The 18,332-nt window shown below is 35.8% G+C and overlaps 1 protein-coding gene across 1 annotated transcript in view; it reads left to right on the top strand.

The window, feature by feature from the left end:
* DCC (DCC netrin 1 receptor) overlaps nt 1-18,332 on the top strand; it is a 1,152,813-nt gene that overhangs the window by 522,927 nt on the left and 611,554 nt on the right. Inside the window, exon 3 of the mRNA XM_044242950.1 lies at nt 9,824-10,108. Coding sequence (XP_044098885.1) covers nt 9,824-10,108 — 285 coding nt within the window. The remainder of the gene's footprint in view (nt 1-9,823; nt 10,109-18,332) is intronic.

Raw genomic sequence — 18,332 nt, 5'->3', positions numbered from 1 at the left:
TCCAACCCCAAAGTCTGTCCCCCAATTGATAAGTCTCTTTTTATTAAATGAATTTTAATTACTTAATAATTAGACCTTCCATTGGAGGAGATGGGGATCCTGATAGTCTGCCAGAGAGGCTAGAGGGCAAATCAGAAGAATGTGCCATTTTCAGATTAGAATTTTAAAAAAGGAATAGGCCCAGTTTAGGGGTGTGCGGGTACATGGTAGGCCTCCCTAGAGGCAGTCTTGGCATAAACCTGGGCTGCGAAATGCTTTATTTCTACTTTTGCTTAAAAGCCAAAGTAGTTTAGAATTCAATGAATGAAAGTGCACAGCTAAGATATTAAAACTTTCTGACTGTCTGGGTCCTCCTAGGCTATGTGGTGTGTATATGCATGGATGGAAGGGTCCAGAGGGACGATTGTTCTCATTATTTTAATTCTGGGAGCCTAACACTTTTGATGTCCCTGCAGATTTAGTAGCTTTCATTCATTGCCATGGTGATATTTTACCTCATTTTTTTAGCATCACAAAAGAAAAGCCTAAATGAAAAATGTTTGCTGCTTTTGCTGTTAACATTTCTACTGCCTCGGTGACAGACAACAGTTTGGTTGTGCCTGAGGAATTGGATATTGGCTGAAACCTGATTGATGGTTATAGCCATTGCTCAGGCTGTCCCAGCTGGGCGGGGGCTGGCCCAGGGACCACTGATAACATTGTTCCTGGGGACAGTGATTTGGAAGGAAGGAAGGTGGGGGAAATTTCATTCAAAATATGTATCACTGCTCAGCAATTTAAACTTATGAGGCTTGGTTAAAACATTCATGGATGCACTAGGCATAGCCCCTCCCCCCCAATAATTTTTCAGATGAAAGATTTTGTGGTTTGACTTCATGTATGTATGTATGTGTATGTATGTATATATATATATATATATATATATACCTATATATATGTATATATGTATATCAGCCTTTTTGCTTTTTCACATCCCCTGAAGAAAATACATGGTTTCCCTCTCTTTATGCCTCCCTAGCCATTGTTGTCCTTTCTAGACTTCCCAATGTTTAAAGTCTGGGATATTTGCCTAAACAAAATATCTTATGGATAATACATTTTTCATTCAACGAATATTTGAAGTACAAGGATATATCATGCACTGTGCTATGTCTGAGAGCAGAATACAATAGACTTGGCCCTGCTTTTGTGGACTTTTACTTATTAGCTGGAAAGATGGCTGTTAAATCAATGCCATCACTAATTCCAGTTGAAGTAAATGCTGTGAAGGAGACGTGCAGAGATGATCGGTTCTATCTAGGCTTGGGGGAGTCCTCTCTGAGGATTGGTAGGATTCTGGTATGGCACTGGGCACACTCTCTGAGGAACTGAGGATTCTGGTATGGCACTGGGCACACTTCAATCCCAGGTATTCAAGTGCTGTGTTAGAGAAGAGCTTAACAGAGTTAAACTTTACTTCCCTTCTCCTTGCATGGGTAGGTAGTAAATGTTTTAGGAAAGAATTGTGGTTATAGCTGTTTAACAGGCCTTGAGCAACATTAACAAAGTAACATATATAAGTGGGCCCGCAATGAATCCTTTTACTGTGAAAATTAGTACTAAAGAATAACTGAAGGATCTTTCACAAAAATCAAAATAAACAGGGTAAGACCCATTTCTCCATAGTACTTGCATAATGGTTGTATATCTCTTGCTAACAGCACTTAATGCTTCCTATATTAGGATAGTTAATGTCAATAAAATTTCTGATACTGAAGCCCAGGCACTTTTACTAACTGTTAGGAACTTACAAAATTTGAATTATAAGTGTCTGTGTTTATCATTTCTGGGACAGGAGATAAAATGGAGCTCCCCTACATGTCTTGACTTTTCCAAATGCAAAGCAATATGTTGTCTCCCTTTTTTTTTTTTTTTAAGATTTTATTTATTTATTAGAGAGAGGGGGAGAGAGAGCAAGCACAGGCAGACAGAATGGCAGGCAAAGGCAGAGGGAGAAGCAGGCTCCCTGCCAAGCAAGGAGCCCGATGTGGGACTCGATCCCAGGACGCTGGGATCATGACCTGAGCCGAAGGCAGCTGCTTAACCAACTGAGCCACCCAGGCGTCCCTGTTGTCTCCTTTTAATAGTTCCCAAATTCATCCTTCCCTAGTAGTTGCTGGTCTTTGTTAATGTACAGAGCTGCAGATATTGTGTGAACCTGCAATTTGACTGATAGGCAACACTTCCCAAGAGTCCAGGTGTTGCTAGATTGAAAGCTGCCATAGTATCCTGGGTCAGACTAAGTGTGAAGGTAGGAACCTTGACTGCAGCTCATTCTTGGAAACAGCCTTTCCTCCAAGGTAACAGTGAAAAACCTCCTGAAAGCATCAAAAAATTAAGTCTGTTAAAAAAAAGAAAAAAGAAAGTAAGTCTGCATGCTATTTTGCAAAGTGCCATATTTTAGGCTGAAGTGTATCTCTGAGAATACGTGTTAAACAACAGTTCACCCAGCACTGTGCAGCTACATAGAGGTTGAGGAGTTCGGGGATACTGATCTACAGAAGAAATTCCTTTTGACACATTTCCATGGGTTGGGGAAATAAGGTGTTTTAAGAAATATGATAATTCAGCACTAAAACTTAAAAAGAAAAACAAGCAATCATACATATTGTAAACATTGGGAAGAATTTTGCTCCTATTCTAGTTCCGTCTGTAAAGTAGAGACAGGGACACTTACAGGTCTATCGTGCAGGTACGTGAGATGATTTATAAAGGAACTAACAATAGTGCAAATGATAAAACTGAGACCTCGCCTAAAGTCATCCAGCTGGTTAAGTGGTGAAACCTAGAATTAACCCCAAGTTATCTGGCACCCGTGTCTCTCCTTTGCCATCCCAGACTACTGCTGAATCTGCTCGTGGTAGAGCCACACTCACATGCAGTTATCAACATTTAGGTATCTCAATGCTCTTTTTAAACATTTAGAGTCACCTAGAAGCTCAACACATTTCATGTATTTTGTTTTTCTTTCAGGAGATATTTGATATACTTTGGAGACATAAAATACCCCTCTCCCCCTCAAAAAAATAAAAAAAAACACATATGCAAACATGTAAACACTTTTCAGTATTTTATTGGTATAAGCAGCTTTGCCATAGTATCTAGAAGTTATCACTGCTGTAAACATGCAAAAAACAATTTCTGGGAAGCAAAACTATAGAAAAGGTGATTTTTTTTGAGTCAGTAACTTAAGAATAATCACAGTTTTGATAGGTAAATATTTTGTTTTTTAGAGAAAACTCGATAAATACAATTAAGAGGAAATAGGCTTAGAGAGTAGACCAGTTCAATAGATACAAGAAATATTTTGCCAGGGTTATAGAAGATAAGCATAGAAAATGCCTTGCACTAGGTTCTTGGGTACCAGCATTTGGGGTATAAGATGATTCTAGAAAAAACTGGGGATATTCGAGTTTCTTAAGTGAAGCAAAAACCTTGGTGATTTAGGAACACTGATCTTTTACTCTGTTTGGAATATATTAGGGTAAGAAAAGAGTAGAGCTAGGAAGACCACTTTTGCTATGATGACAATGGATCAGATGTGTCTGAGTCAAACTTTTATTCAGGAAAAGCCTCTTGTGGATCAGGAAGCTATTTTTCGTGAGGATCTAGTTAAAATTATAGTTGTATCTCTCTGTGAATGAAGCACGGGAATCATTTGTATTGCCTTAGAGCATTAAATGGCTCTTCTGAAAATACTGTATTTCATTCTTACGAGTTACAGTGAGTTTAATGTTCATTACTAAGTGCTCATACTCATGCCTTGAAAATTTAGTACTAAGGTGATAGCCTATAACTTCTTCTTTTAATACTGTTGCTCGGTTGTTACATCACCAAGAGATGTGAGTGCTAAAATTTGGCACAATATTGGGAACATTAATTTAAGCCATATAGAGCCTTGTAAACTTACAATTGCTTTTTGATGTGTTGGGTTTGCTTTGCAGAGACAAAAAAGAAAAAGCTACAAATCATGTTAATAATTTCTCACTGTGTCAAATAGTCAACTATTTGAAATTTTCAAATATTATTACATCACTAAATTTTAAATAGGATGCATTCTGACCTCATTTATTAAAATACGAAATAATCAGAGTGCATACTAAAAATCATGTGGAATATTAGCCAATTCCATTAAGTCTAATTATATTAATATACAATCTTATGTCTTATGTATGATTCTTCTAGCTCATTTTAAGTTTACATAAAGAAGCTGACTGTTGAGTACAGCTCATTTTACCTCACTTTATTGCACTTTGCTTTATTTTGCTTCCTAGATATTGCAGTTTTTATAAATTGAAGGTTTGTAGCAACCTTGTGTCACACGTCTGTTGGCCCTGTTTTTCCAACAACATTTGTTCACTTTGTGTCTCTGCATCATGTTTTGTTAATTCTTCCAATATATCAAGCTTTTGTCATTATTATTATATTTGTTATGCTCACCTGTGATTAGTGATTCCAATGTTACTATTGTAATTGTTTTGAGATACTAGGAACAACGCTCATAAGATGACAAACTTAATCTACAAATGTTCTGTGTGCTCTGACTGCTTCACCAACAGGCCATTCCTGCATCCTTTTCCTTCTACTTGGGCCTCTCTCTTCCTCAAGACACAATATTGAAATTAGACCAATAAATAACTTTTCTGTGGTCTCTAAGTGCTCAAGTTAAAGGAAAAGTCATTCATCTTTCATATTAAAATAAAAGCTAGAAATTATTAAGCTTAGGAAGGAAGGTACATCAGAAGCCAAGACAGCCCAAAAGCTAAGTGTTTGCCCCCAAACAATCAATTGTGATTCAGCTAGATTGTGCGGAGGAAAACTTCTTGAAGGAATTTAAAAATGCTATTCCCATGAACACAGAAATGTTAAGAAAGCGAAACAACCTTATTGCTGATATGGAGAAAGTTTTAGTGGTCTGGATAGAAGGTCAAACAAGCCATAACATTCTTTTAAGCCAAAGTCTACTGCAGAGCAAGACCCTAAATCTCTTCAATTATGTGAAGGCTGAGAGGGGGTAAAGAAGCTGCAGAAGGAAAGGTTGGAGATAGCAATCATTGTTTAATGAAGTTCAAGGAAAGAATCCACCTCTATAGTACCAAAATGCAAAGAGAAATAGCACATGGTGATGTAGAAGCTGTAGCAAGTTATCCAGGTCCAGTTAAGGTAATTAATGAAGGTGACTACACTAGACAACAGATTTTCAACGTAGACATAATAGCCTTCTCTTGGAAAAAGATGTCATTTACCATTTTGAAGATTCTTGGGCTCTTAAGAATTTTGCTAATTCCACTCTGCTCTATAAATGGAACAACAAAGCCTAGATAACAGCACATCTGTTTACAACATGGTTTACTGAATATTTTAAGCCTACTGTTGAGACATACTGCTCAGAAAAAAAAAATTATTTCAAAATATTACTCCTCTTTGACAAGGCACCTGGTCTCTCCAGAGCTCTGGTGGAGATAGATGCACAGCAAGATTAATGTTTTCATGCCTGCTAGCACAACATCCATTCTGAAGCCCATGGATCAAGGAATAATTTGGACTTTCAAATCTCATTATTTAAGAAATACATTTTGTAAGGCTATCGCTGCCATTGATAGTGACCCCTCTGATGCAATAGGGCAGTCAATTAAAAACCTTCTGGAAGGGACTCACCATTCTAGATGTCACTAATCCTGTATATGATTCATGGGAGGAGGTCAAAGCACCAACATTAACAGGAGTTTGGGAGAAGTTGATTTCAACACTCATGAGTGAGTTAAAGGAGTTGAAGACTTCAGTGGAGGAAACAAAAGAGAACTAGAATTAGAAGTGGAGCCTGAAAATATGACTGAATTGTTGCAATCTGGTGATAAAACTCAAATGGATGAGGAGTCACTTCTTACCGATGAGCAAGGACAGTGGTTGTTTTGAGGTGGAATCTACTCATAGTGAAGATGCTGCAAACATTATTGAAATGAAAATAAAGGATTTGGGATATTACATAATCTTAGTTGAAAAAGCAGCAGCAGGGCTGACTCCAATTTTGAAAGAGGTTCTACTCTGGGTAAAATGCTATCAAACAGCATCACATGCTACAGAGAAATTGTTCACTAAATGAACAGTCAATCACTGCAACAAACTTCATTGTTGTCTTACTTTAATAAATTACTGCAGCCACCCCAACCTTCAGCAACCACCACCCCCTGATCAGTCAGTAGCCATCAACAGTGAGGCAAGACTCTACTGGCAGAAAAGATTTTAAGCTGTTGAAAGCCCAAATGATGCTTAGCTTTTTTTTTTTTTTTGATGTTATTAGTTTTTGATGTAGTGTTCTAAGATTCATTGTTTACATATAACACCCAGTGCTCCATGCAATATGTGCCCTCCTTAATACCCATCACTGGGCCAACCCATCCCCCCAACCCTTCCCCAGCATTTTTTAGCAATAAAGTACTTTTAAATTAAGGTATGCTATTATTGCTATTGTGCATTTAATAGATTGCAATAGAGGGTAACCACGGCTTTTAAATGAACCAGCAAACCAAAAGTTCATTTGACTTACTTTATCACAATATCCACCTTATTGAGTTGCTCTAGAACTGAACCTACAATATCTCCAAGGTATGCTTTCACCCTTTCATTTAATATTTTATATTCTATTATATTTATTAACTAGAATTTAGTAAGTGAGTTTTTGGAACACCACAGACATTTAAACATAAAGTATGTATTGAGAACTTTATCCATTGTGTATAACTTACACAAGAGTGTATAGCTAAATATATGTATGTATCCAGATACTTCATCAATTTATTCAAAATATTTTCCTGTGTTTTATAAAACACATAATTTGTATGTGTAGGTAAATTATTCCAACTTTATTTCCTTAACTACAAAATAAAATATAAGAAGTGGAGGCCAAGAAGAAAACTATTAAGTTAAAAAATTTTGAAAAAATCCGTTGTCCTACATAACACTTGCAACATCTGGCTGACTATCCATTGCAGTTTTGCCTTGTGTAGTATATACAGCCATTTTCTCTTTAAGTACATGCTTTAAATCTATACTTTAGCAATCAGTTGTAGATTAATGTACTTAAATTTTGAATGGACTGGACGTGACACTACAAAGAGTATAAAAACTGGATTTTGAACAATGAGCCAGGACACAAAATAGCAGATTCCTTTTGGTCTTTACTCAGTGGTAAATCTAACATAGTTATAGAATAATTCTGGATACAAAATAAGAATAGATCAAGCAGAGAGAGTCAATTATCATATGGTTTCACTTATTTGTGGAGCATAACAAATAGCATGGAGGACAAAGGGCGTTAGAGAGGAGTAGGGAATTTGGGTAAATTGGAAGGGGAGGTGAACCATGAGAGACTATGGACTCTGAAAAACAGTCTGAGGGGTTTGAAGTGGCGGGGGGGTGGGAGGTTGGGGTACCAGGTGGTGGGTATTATAGAGGGCACGGCTTGCATGGAGCACTGGGTGTGGTGAAAAAATAATGAATACTGTTTTTCTGAAAATAAATAAATTGGAAAAAAAAATAAATAGAATTATGCATGTGGCTGGCACCCCCTGTTGATACATTTGTAGCATGGAGACAGACAAATCCGAGAATCCAGATTCTAAAGCCTTAACTGGGGATCCAGATGAATAATTTTAGTACCTTATGTTTGGGATAAATTTCAATCGATAAATTAATATTTGCACAAGTATGAGTGGTTCTGCATGGTCTGGAATTAATCATTCTTACTTAAGAGCAGCCTTAATATTGCATTTATAGATCTGCAGGTCTGTTAATGTGAATGGAGGTATAATGAGTGGCAAACCATCTTTGATATCTTCTACCTATTCTATATGTGATATTGATATAATTTCCTATTTCATAGATTCAATTATCTGGTGGTTCAAATAGTCTAATCCCTGAAAGAGATAATGAAATCCCACTTTCAGCTACAGAAGGAGGCTTTTCTACAGCATTTCTGATTGTGTCCCATATTTAATTATGATGTTTTAATTAAGTCATCTTGTCTTTCCCTCTTTGACTTCCCCAATTTTTTTTTTCAAATTGTAAGGAAAGTTAGGTTTGTGAGAATTAATAGACTCAAAATAAAACTAATAGTAGTTAAAACTGAGTACAATAGAATTTGTTATTGCCTACAAATTGATGGAAAATTCATTGGTAAAATTTGATCCTGGGCCTAGGAAATTTTGACTCAGTTAAAACAAATACGTAAAATCAAAAACATCGTGGTAACATAAAATATGGTCAGAAAAACTTGATTTGAATCCCAAAATGATGACCGAATTAAATTTTATTATGAAATGAACACACAATGAAAACAATTCCAAAAAGATTGAAGTGAAAATCAAAATATTGGAATATAACTGTAATGAATGAAACATGAATCAAGGAATTTAAAATTATTTAATTAAATGAACTCTAGAAAATAAAATTGCTAATGTTCTATCAGTGATGGCATAATTCATTCAAATATGTTTATATTTAAAAAGTTTTCACTGTCAATGCACTAGGGTCATAAAAATCCATCTGTTCTGAAAAGGGCAAGATCAAAATATTTTCTACCCTTCTCATGTACAACATCATGATATAGGACACTTCTCTTTCACTATGCTCATGCTCAGTAATGGTCAATTTATTTTCTTTTTGTCATTTTTTTTTTCTTTTTCCTACATTTGCTTAATCATCCATATGAATGCATCTTTTCACATGTTACTGTACATGAACATCACAGTGGTTGTACAAGTTGAGTTAGCTCTTATCACATATTATAGCCCATAGAAATGAAAAAAAGTTACCAAAGGAATATTACAGAGCAGATCGCCCAGCCAGGCTGGAAACACAAGCTAATCTAATTCATTTTCTCAGTATACCACAACTATAACTGGCAAATACTGACGATCATTTACCTGAAGCAGTCAACCCAAACAAGAGTGCTCTCTGTTACTAAAATTAGTGGTTAATGTCACCCATTTTATTGAAATTGCTGCAGGCTATGCCATTTGGCCAGTCCTTTGTGAATCTCCTTAACTTCATAATCCTTTATCCAAAGGCATATACTTGGAAGCACATAGGACTAGGATTCAAAAGAACTAGGTGCCTGGCTGGCTCAGTCAGTAGAGCAAGTAACTCTTAATCTCAGGGTCATGAGTTCAAGTCCTACATTATGTTTGGAGTCAACTTAAAAAAAAAAAACAGGTCTTATTTGCAGGATGGTGTAAGCTTGTGTGTGGAATTCCATTTCACTGAACTTCATTTTCCTTATATGTAAAATTAGGATGTTCTTGTGTATTCTGTTTATTTTACAAGGCTGTTTTATAAATGAAGAATAAGAAAATAATAAGCTTCTAGAGATTAATGGCAATACGTTTATCATTTTTTTAGTCAAAGAAACTATTGTAATGTCAGACACATAATGTGGTAAAATATGAAGAGCAAATGAGATCAAATTGTACAAAACATCAAATATAATTTTTTTTCTTAAAGATTGTATTTATTTATTTGACAGAGAGAGAGATCACAAGTAGGCAGAGAGGCAGGCAGAGAGAGAGGGGGAAGCAGGCTCCCTCCTGAGCAGAGAGCCTGATGTGGGGTTCAATCCCAGGACCCTGAGTTCATGACCTGAGCCAAAGGCAGAGTCTAACCCATGAGCCACCCAGGTTCCCCTCAAATATAATTTTCTATAAAGAATACCAGTGTGATTATTTTTATTGATGATTATTATGCCTTTTCTAATGCATTTATCCTTCCTTCTTTCTTTTTCCCCTAGGACCACTGAGGTTCCTCTCCCAGACAGAATCTGTCACAGCTTTCATGGGAGACACAGTGCTACTCAAGTGTGAAGTCATCGGGGAACCTATGCCAACAATACACTGGCAAAAAAACCAACAAGACCTGACTCCTATCCCAGGAGACTCCCGAGTGGTAGTCTTGCCCTCTGGAGCCTTGCAGATCAGCCGACTTCAACCGGGGGACATTGGAATCTATCGATGCTTAGCTCGGAACCCAGCCAGCTCAAGAACAGGAAACGAAGCCGAAGTCAGAATTCTGTCAGGTATGGCTGTGCTCTTTATTTTCTTATGAATTATATTCTTTGGAGTCGTTTGAACAACAATGTTCCCTTTAACAAATGCTTTGTAATTGGTTTTAAGTTCTGGAATTTTGCTTTACATTTGTTGTTGTTGTTGTTTGTTTGTTTCTATCCAAATGAGACATTAGATGAGGGTAAGCCAAAGGCTTTCCATATTCTTCCCAGTCTTGTAGCTGAAGTTTCCCGAGAAATATATATTTTCTTTATATCTGGCTTTATTCATGGATGCATTCATGCATCCCATTAATACACAATGAGTGCTTCTTTGTGTAAAGCTCACTGCCAAGCATCATTAATGTATTACTTTATTTTCCCCTGATAACATTCTAAGAAGCCGTGAATATTATCCCCATTTTCAAAGGATGAAGGTGAGGCTCTGCAAGGTTAAGAATGTTCCCCAAGGGGCATCTGGGTAGCTCGGTGGGTTGAGCCACTGCCTTCAGCTCGGGTCATGATCTCAGGGTCCTGGGATCGAGTCCCGCATCGGGCTCTCTGCTCGGCGGGGAGCCTGCTTCCCTCTCTCCCTCTCTGCCTACCTGTGATCTCTCTCCGTCAAATAAATAAATAAAAATCTTAAAAAAAAAAAAAAAAAAGAATGTTCCCCAGGTTAATACTGAACATTCATTTCCTCACCAATTCATATACTCATTTCTGAGAAACACTGTGCTATGTACAGGGATGTAGCAATGATTAAGACTGACCCAGAGCCTGGTTTGTTAGAGTTCTGGGTGAACATGGGCATGTAAATCATTACAATATGGTGGAACTGATACTATGATAAGGAAAGTTGTTTTCCTCTATCTTAATCTTCCTTTCTCTTCTGGCAAATCTAAGACTCTGGGCTCCTTTTCCTCTCCTAAATGACCAGAGGTTAGACTGGAGATTTACTAACAACTCCTCTCTTGCAATAACTGCTACGATCTTCTATGTAATATCTACTTTCTTATTTTGTTACCCTTGGAGGGTTTATAAAGACTCATTTGTGAGAATCACAAAGAAGACACGCACTTGAGTAGTTGGGACAGACCCCCTGTCAAAGCACTGATGTTGGCTTTTGTCTCCACGTGCTCATGTAGTTATCACAAGTCCTTCAGCTAGGCAGAAGGTAACATTCCTAAGTCTCTTCAAAAGTAAACTGGCAGTTTGAACATTTCCAGGTACTTTGATAAGGACATTTTGAAGCCTCTTTTAATTCTTCTGTGTACTCTCCTTCATCAGTCACAGGGTTACTGACTTAAATGTGTCAATAATCATCAGCACCACTGTTTCCTTCCATCCACTAGGCAGTGACAGATGCAAATGTAGCATTTATTCCCAACACATGCATGCATTTATTTAGGCATCCATTAGATACACAAAAATTTTAAATATTTATATTCATATGTCCTTAATAATGCATCTAAGTCAATCAGATGGGAAGCCTAGGAAAGCCACATAGCAAATTGGCAAGACTATGTTAGCCTATCTTACTATGACTGAAAGGTGTGTTTTCCAGAGGTATTAAGGGATAAAGTTGGGCTATTAAATATTAAATCTGAAATAGAAAGTTTTGAAAGACACAGAGACATAAACACCAAAACACCATTTACATTTATTCACCTCGTAAGACACTTTTGCATTATAATCTGTGAAGGGTTTATTTAAAGCCAAATTTCATATTATTAACTTGGATAAAATCAAGGATATGTCAGGGTACTTTGGAAGTGTATGGGTATTTTTTTTATCTGAATGGAAATGGAAATTTTTTGAAGTTATTACAGCTAATGAGAAGTTTTCTTGAAGTTCTATGAATTCAAATATAAACTTTAAAAAGAACTTATGAGATGAGGTAATAAACACACACACACATTATTGTCATACTTGGTTAAGCCTGTTTTCTATGCTACTGATCATGTAAAGTATCTATTGAAGGAGCATATGTTTGTCCAGCTTATCACTGAGTTCACAAGTTGTTTTAGAGGTCAAATACACAAATCCACAAGTACAAAATTGAGTGAGAGAAGGAATGGATGGATGGATGGATGGATGGATGGTTAATTCCAGTTTCTTTTAATTACCATTTATGATTTTCTCATTTTTAAAATCTTGCTAATCCTTTCTGAATTGATATCTGTTTTCTATAAGTACCAATATGAGGAAGTAATAAATTACATAGAGAGATGACCCACTCTATTCTAATGCTTATTTAATCACATAAGAAGGAATTAGTTAAAATAGGAAACCACCAAATTTATAAGTATTAAAGTGGTATCTGAATAGTCACCATTCTTTAAAAAATATATATTCTTCTTCATGGTCATTTAAGTACTATCTTGATTGAAGATATCTGTTTTTGTGTTAGTTTGAAACATAAATGCTAATGTGTGTAGAGAGTTATCTAGTACTAATTAATATATAATTTGGTATTCTTATTGAAGTTTATGTAAAGTAAAAGTTGCCCCATTTATATATCAAGTGCTTGATATCACCAAGTAACTGAGATCCATTAAATTCAGATTTTAAGAATCAAATAGTTGTTTTGAAATGGTGCTATTCAGTGAGCAATTTCAGTTTATTTACTAAATAAATGAATACATCATTCAAAAAACTTTTGAGTGAATTTAATATACCTGCCATCATGCTGGTTCTTAGGAATCCAAACTTGAGAGACTGTGCCCTAAAACAGCAATAACGTAGTGGGGAAAACATGGGGCATGTGGGTGGCTCGTAGGTTAAGCGTCTGCCTTCAACTCAGGTCATGATGCCAGGGTTCTGGGATTGAGCCCTGAATCAGGTTCCCTACTCAGTGGGGAGCCTGCTTCTCCCTCTCCCTTTGTTTACTGCTCCCCCTGCTTGTGCTTATTTCTTTTGTCTGTCAAATTAAAAAAATAAAATCTTAAAAAAACCAACCAACCAACAAAACAAACAAAACCCCCAACAGAGCAAGAAAATGGACTATGCTGTGAAGGAAGAAGTATAGTGGCATCCCCTCACATAGAAATGCCAGGTGCCAGTTTTGAAAGGCAAGGAAGTGTACCCCAGGTCAGAAGAGCAGCATCAGCACAGCATAGAGAAAGGAGACATCATAGCTTTTCAGGGGACTGCACTTAGTCTTTTTTAAATTGATTTTTTAATTAACAATTAATGTATTATGTATTTCAGGGGTACAGGTCTGTGATTCATCAGTCTTACACAAATCACAGCACTCACCATAGCACATACACTCCCCAATGTCCATCACCCCGCCACCCCATCCCTTCCTCCCATTCTCCCCCCACCCCCAGCAGCCCTCAGTTTGTTTCTGAAATTAAGGGTTTCTTATGGTTTATCTACCTCCCCGGTCCCATCTTGTTTCATTTTTCCTTCCCTTCCCCCCCAAACCCCCACCCTGCCTCTCAAATTCCTCATATGAGAGAGATCATATGATAATTGTCTTTCTTTGATAGACTTATTACACTTAGCATAATACACTCTAGTTCTATCCACATTGTTGCAATGGCAAGATTTGGGGATTTTTGATGGTTACAAAAATGTATAATATATACATTATATATAATGGAATACTATATACAACATATATTTATATATATACATGTATATATAAAAATATACGTATATATATAATTTTTTAAGATTTTATTTTTATTTATTTGACAGACAGAGATCACAAGTAGGCAGAGAGGCAGGCAGAGAGAGAGGGGGAAGCAGGCTCCCTACTGAGTGGAGAGCCCAATGCGGGCCTTGATCCCAGGACTCTGGGATCATGACCTGAGCCGAAAGCAGAGGCTTAAACCACTGAGCCAGCCAGGCACCCTATATATATATATATATATATTTTTTTTAATATATCCTTTATATAGGATACATGCAAATATTTTATGGTTACATAGTATACATAGTATTCCAATATATAATTATATTATATATATAATATAATAATATATAATATACAATAATATATATAATATATTATAATATATAAATATAAAATATAATATATTATAAAATATAATATATAATATATAAATTATATATAATTATATAATATATAATTATATAATGGAATACTATGTATTATATATATATATAAGATATAGAAGATATTATATATAATCTTTATCCATTCACTTGTTGATAGACATATAGGTTCTTTCCATAGTTTGGCTATCGTGGACATTGCTGCTATAAACACTCAGGTACACGTGCCCTTTTGGATCACTACATTTGTATCTTTAGGTAGATACCCAGTATGCACTTAGTCTTTTTAACAAGGTCATAGGGCACAGGAAGTGTTGGAGGGGATGAACTGGAGGTAAGGAAGATAAACTGAAGGGAGGGAGATAAGGTAAAATTCTCTGTTTGCCTCTCTCTCTACCTCCCCACCCAGCTCTCTCAAATTAATTAATTAATTAATTAATTAACCAATTGCCCTGACTCACAAACAAGAGGTTTTTCTGAGCATGTGTGGAAGCCAGACCTATATCCTATGAGTGTAAAGTCACAAGATTCATCTCCATTCCATGGAGAGAACTGACCCATGGTGGTATCAGACGGGATTCAGAAATGAAGATGAGGGAAGAGACCTTCATTAAGGATAAGTCTTGGAAACACGTCACATAAGGCATATGAGGGAGAGGGTGGAAACCAGGCTCAGTAAAAGTGAGGCAGTGGCATATTTCTCTGATATTGGGTATGGAACAGTGGTGCTACTATGTTCAAAATAAATTGCAAACTTTTAAATGTCATACTTGCTTAAGATTTCCTCATAACATTTTATATTTTTCAGATTAAATGCATAATTCTTTCATTCAAAGGTAGGGAAATCAGTAACTAATTTAATTTGACTGATGTTTTAAGACAGAAATTGAATTCTTGCTTATTAGGAATTGTATGCTTTTAACAGAGTAAGTTAGTATTAAATTGTCGCAAAGGGTTTTTTGGGGGAAAATAATGGTAATACAACACTAAGTAAGGTCGAGATGGTTTGAAGTATTTTGTTGCATGTGATGGGGAATGTATGAGGTATTGTGGGGCCCCTGGGATTGTCAGGTTTCCTTTATTCAGTTCTCATGACATCTGAGTGCCAAGCAGTAGATTGAATTGCTGAATTATAAATCTGCTTTGGGTGCTAGGTTGACTAAAGTAACTGGCCCATCCGCTGAAACTATTATTTCAGTTTTCTTAATGGCCTAATTGAATTGATCAATTGGTAATTCAATCTATTGTGCATTCGTTTAACTGCAATTAAATGACTCTGGGTCCTGGATAGACCTGAACTCTAAATATCTGTATAGTTTAGAAGCATTGGCTTTTAATGGAATCAGTTGGACTAAAGGTATATTTTGAATGATTTTTCTCTATAATACTTATTTTTATTGAAAGGCATTTTAATGGAAACATTTCAAACTTCCTATTACTTAAAGGAAAACTATTTTATTTAGTTTTAAAGCAAACAGTTTCGGAATTGTGTCCATGACCAAGAATTTATTATTGATGGGTACATAAAACTATTTAGTTTGACTAAGTATTATTTATATTATAAAATTAATTACATTTTGCTTTGTTTTATAATTTTTTGCTGAATAACAGTTTGTAGGAAAAAACAAAGATGACATATTCTTTGTTTTGAAATTAACCATTGAGCCAGACAATTCACTTATGTAACCATATGAATAACATAAGGCTGGGAATAGTAAATTCAGGTAAACATCTAGTTCCAAATCAGCACAGACAAGCAGTGAGTCAGTTCTAGGTGGAAAATTTCCAGACTCCTTGTAGAAATGATTCCTTTGCCAGATATTCAGGAGGTAACCATTTGTAGAATGATAGCAGATGATAAATCTGGAACGAGAAGTTGGACCTGTTTTATGGAGAATCTTGTATCCCATGTCTAGGAATTTAGGCTTGATTCTATTCACCTTATTGATGGCTGGGAATCCTTGAAAGTTTTTAAATAAGATATATCATGATATAAACATACACACAGAAAAGCAGAAATAAGAAAGTGAAGAGCAAATCAGATTAATGTATTACTGATATTTTTGTATCATCCTTAATGTTTTTCACTGTACTAAAGGATTTTTCCATAGTTTGCTGCTTCTTTCTTTTTCTTTTTCTTTTCTTTTTTTTGGCTAGTTTTGAGTGAAACTATTTTTTATGCCAGGCTATAAACAGAATACTGTTAACCTTTCATAGATCTAAGTTGGATAAAATGGTTTCCTCTGCTTCTCTCTTACATGTGCATACAAAGGAAAGAAATATAAGACTATATTATATTTGAACCAAGTGAAGTGCATGTTTCCTAAATATTTTAGACTTAATTCAGACTGCATGAAGGAGTCAGTATATGGACGACCACACTCCATTTCATATTGAGTTAATATTGCTCTATTGAGCTATTATTATAATAAGTTGCTATAAACATGGAGTATGATACCAGACTAAGTATAAATCTCAGTCATACCACGTCCTAGTGGTGCAATTTAGGGCAGGTTACTTAATCTAAATCTTAATTTATTTTGCAAAATGTAGACAGTAATGTCACATATTTCTTAGGGTGGTTATGAGGTTTTAACTTAATAAGCCAAATACAATTTCTGGAATTGCTAAGTCCTTAGTAACTATTATAGTTACTTTCACATTTTAGAAGTTCCAGTCTTAAATAATTTGATTCTCATGTCAAGATTATTTATCTGAGAGTAAATTAGCTGATTTTTATTCTGGATATCTAAGTGTTCATTTTTTAGTGGTAGTTATATATATTTTATGCTATTTACCCACAATACTGTGTTTCTGCTTTTGCTTTTCATATCTATTAAAAGGCAAAGTATACTCACCTATTTCTTCTCTAGTAGTGCATTGCTACATGATTTTCACCCTAAAGTTTATATCAACATTATTTTGTTTGTTAGGCAAAATTTTGCAAAAGACACTGGCTTAGAAATAAGGGTTAGAAGATAAATAAGACTTCTGTATTTTATCTTTATTAGCAATTACCAATTCACTGAATCTTCTTAAAATCCTTAGTTTCCTTATTTGTTAAGAGAAGAGGTTGGCCTAGAACAGGCTTTCCAAATTTTCTCACTACCAGGGCTCTCATTTATTATTTTATCCCACATTCATCTCCAACTGCACTTTTTTTTTTTTAAATAATTTATTTATATATTTGTCAGGGAGAGACAGGGAGAGAGAGCAAGCACAGGCAGACAGAGTGGCAGGCAGAGTCAGAGGGAGAAGCAGGCTCCCTGCGGAGCAAGGAGCCCGATGTGGGACTCCATCCCAGGACGCTGGGATCATGACCTGAGCCGAAGGCAGCTGCTTAACCAACTGAGCCACCCAGGCGTCCCTCCAACTGCACTTTTGTAATCACAGTGCTTAAGAGTCCAAGTTTGCTAGACAAACTCTGATTATTAAAAACTAGGGGCACCTGTGTCATTCAGTCAGTTGAGCTCAGGTCATGATCTCATGGTTGTGAGATCAAGCTCCACTGGATTTGGAACCTGATTAAGATTCTCGCTATGGGGGGGGGGGAAATTCTCTGTTTGCTTCTCTCTCTACCTCCCCACCCAGCTCTCTCAAATTAATTAATTAATTAATTAACCAATTGCCCTGACTTACAAACAAGAGGTTTTTCTGAGCATGTGTGGAAGCCAGACCTATATCCTATGAGTGTAAAGTCACAAAAATTAATGAAGGGACTGGTAGAGCTTCCTTCTCTGGTCTTACTTGATACCAGTTTATTCCCAGAGCATAAAAAAGACATATTTAGTCATGAGTTAGGGGCATATCTTTATTTTTTCAATGTTGGCCAAATAGGAAGTAACCCATATATATATATATATATATATATATATATATATATATGCATATATATATGCCTATATATGTCTGTGTGTGTATATATATACATATATATATATATATATATATGTATTTAACAAAACTAAGAGTTAGAGTAGGGGGATCCAGGTGGCTTAGAGGGTTAAGTGTCTGTCTTTGGCTTTAATCATGATCCTAAGATTCTGGGATTGAGCCTTGCGCCTGCTCAGTGGAGAGCCTTCTTTATTCTTTCCTCCTTGCTTATGCGCTCTCTTGCTATCTCTGTCGCCATCTCTGTCTCTCTCTCTCTCTCAAATAAATAAAATCTTTTAAAAAAAGGACCTTAAAAATTCTTAAAAAATAAAAAAATTAAAAATTATAGAATAAATAA

This window comes from Neovison vison, chromosome 3 (genome assembly GCF_020171115.1).
Source record: "Neovison vison isolate M4711 chromosome 3, ASM_NN_V1, whole genome shotgun sequence".
Taxonomy (NCBI): domain Eukaryota; kingdom Metazoa; phylum Chordata; class Mammalia; order Carnivora; family Mustelidae; genus Neogale; species Neogale vison.
The sequence above is the reverse complement of the archived record's forward strand: the minus strand, read 5'-3'. Positions and strand labels throughout refer to the sequence as shown.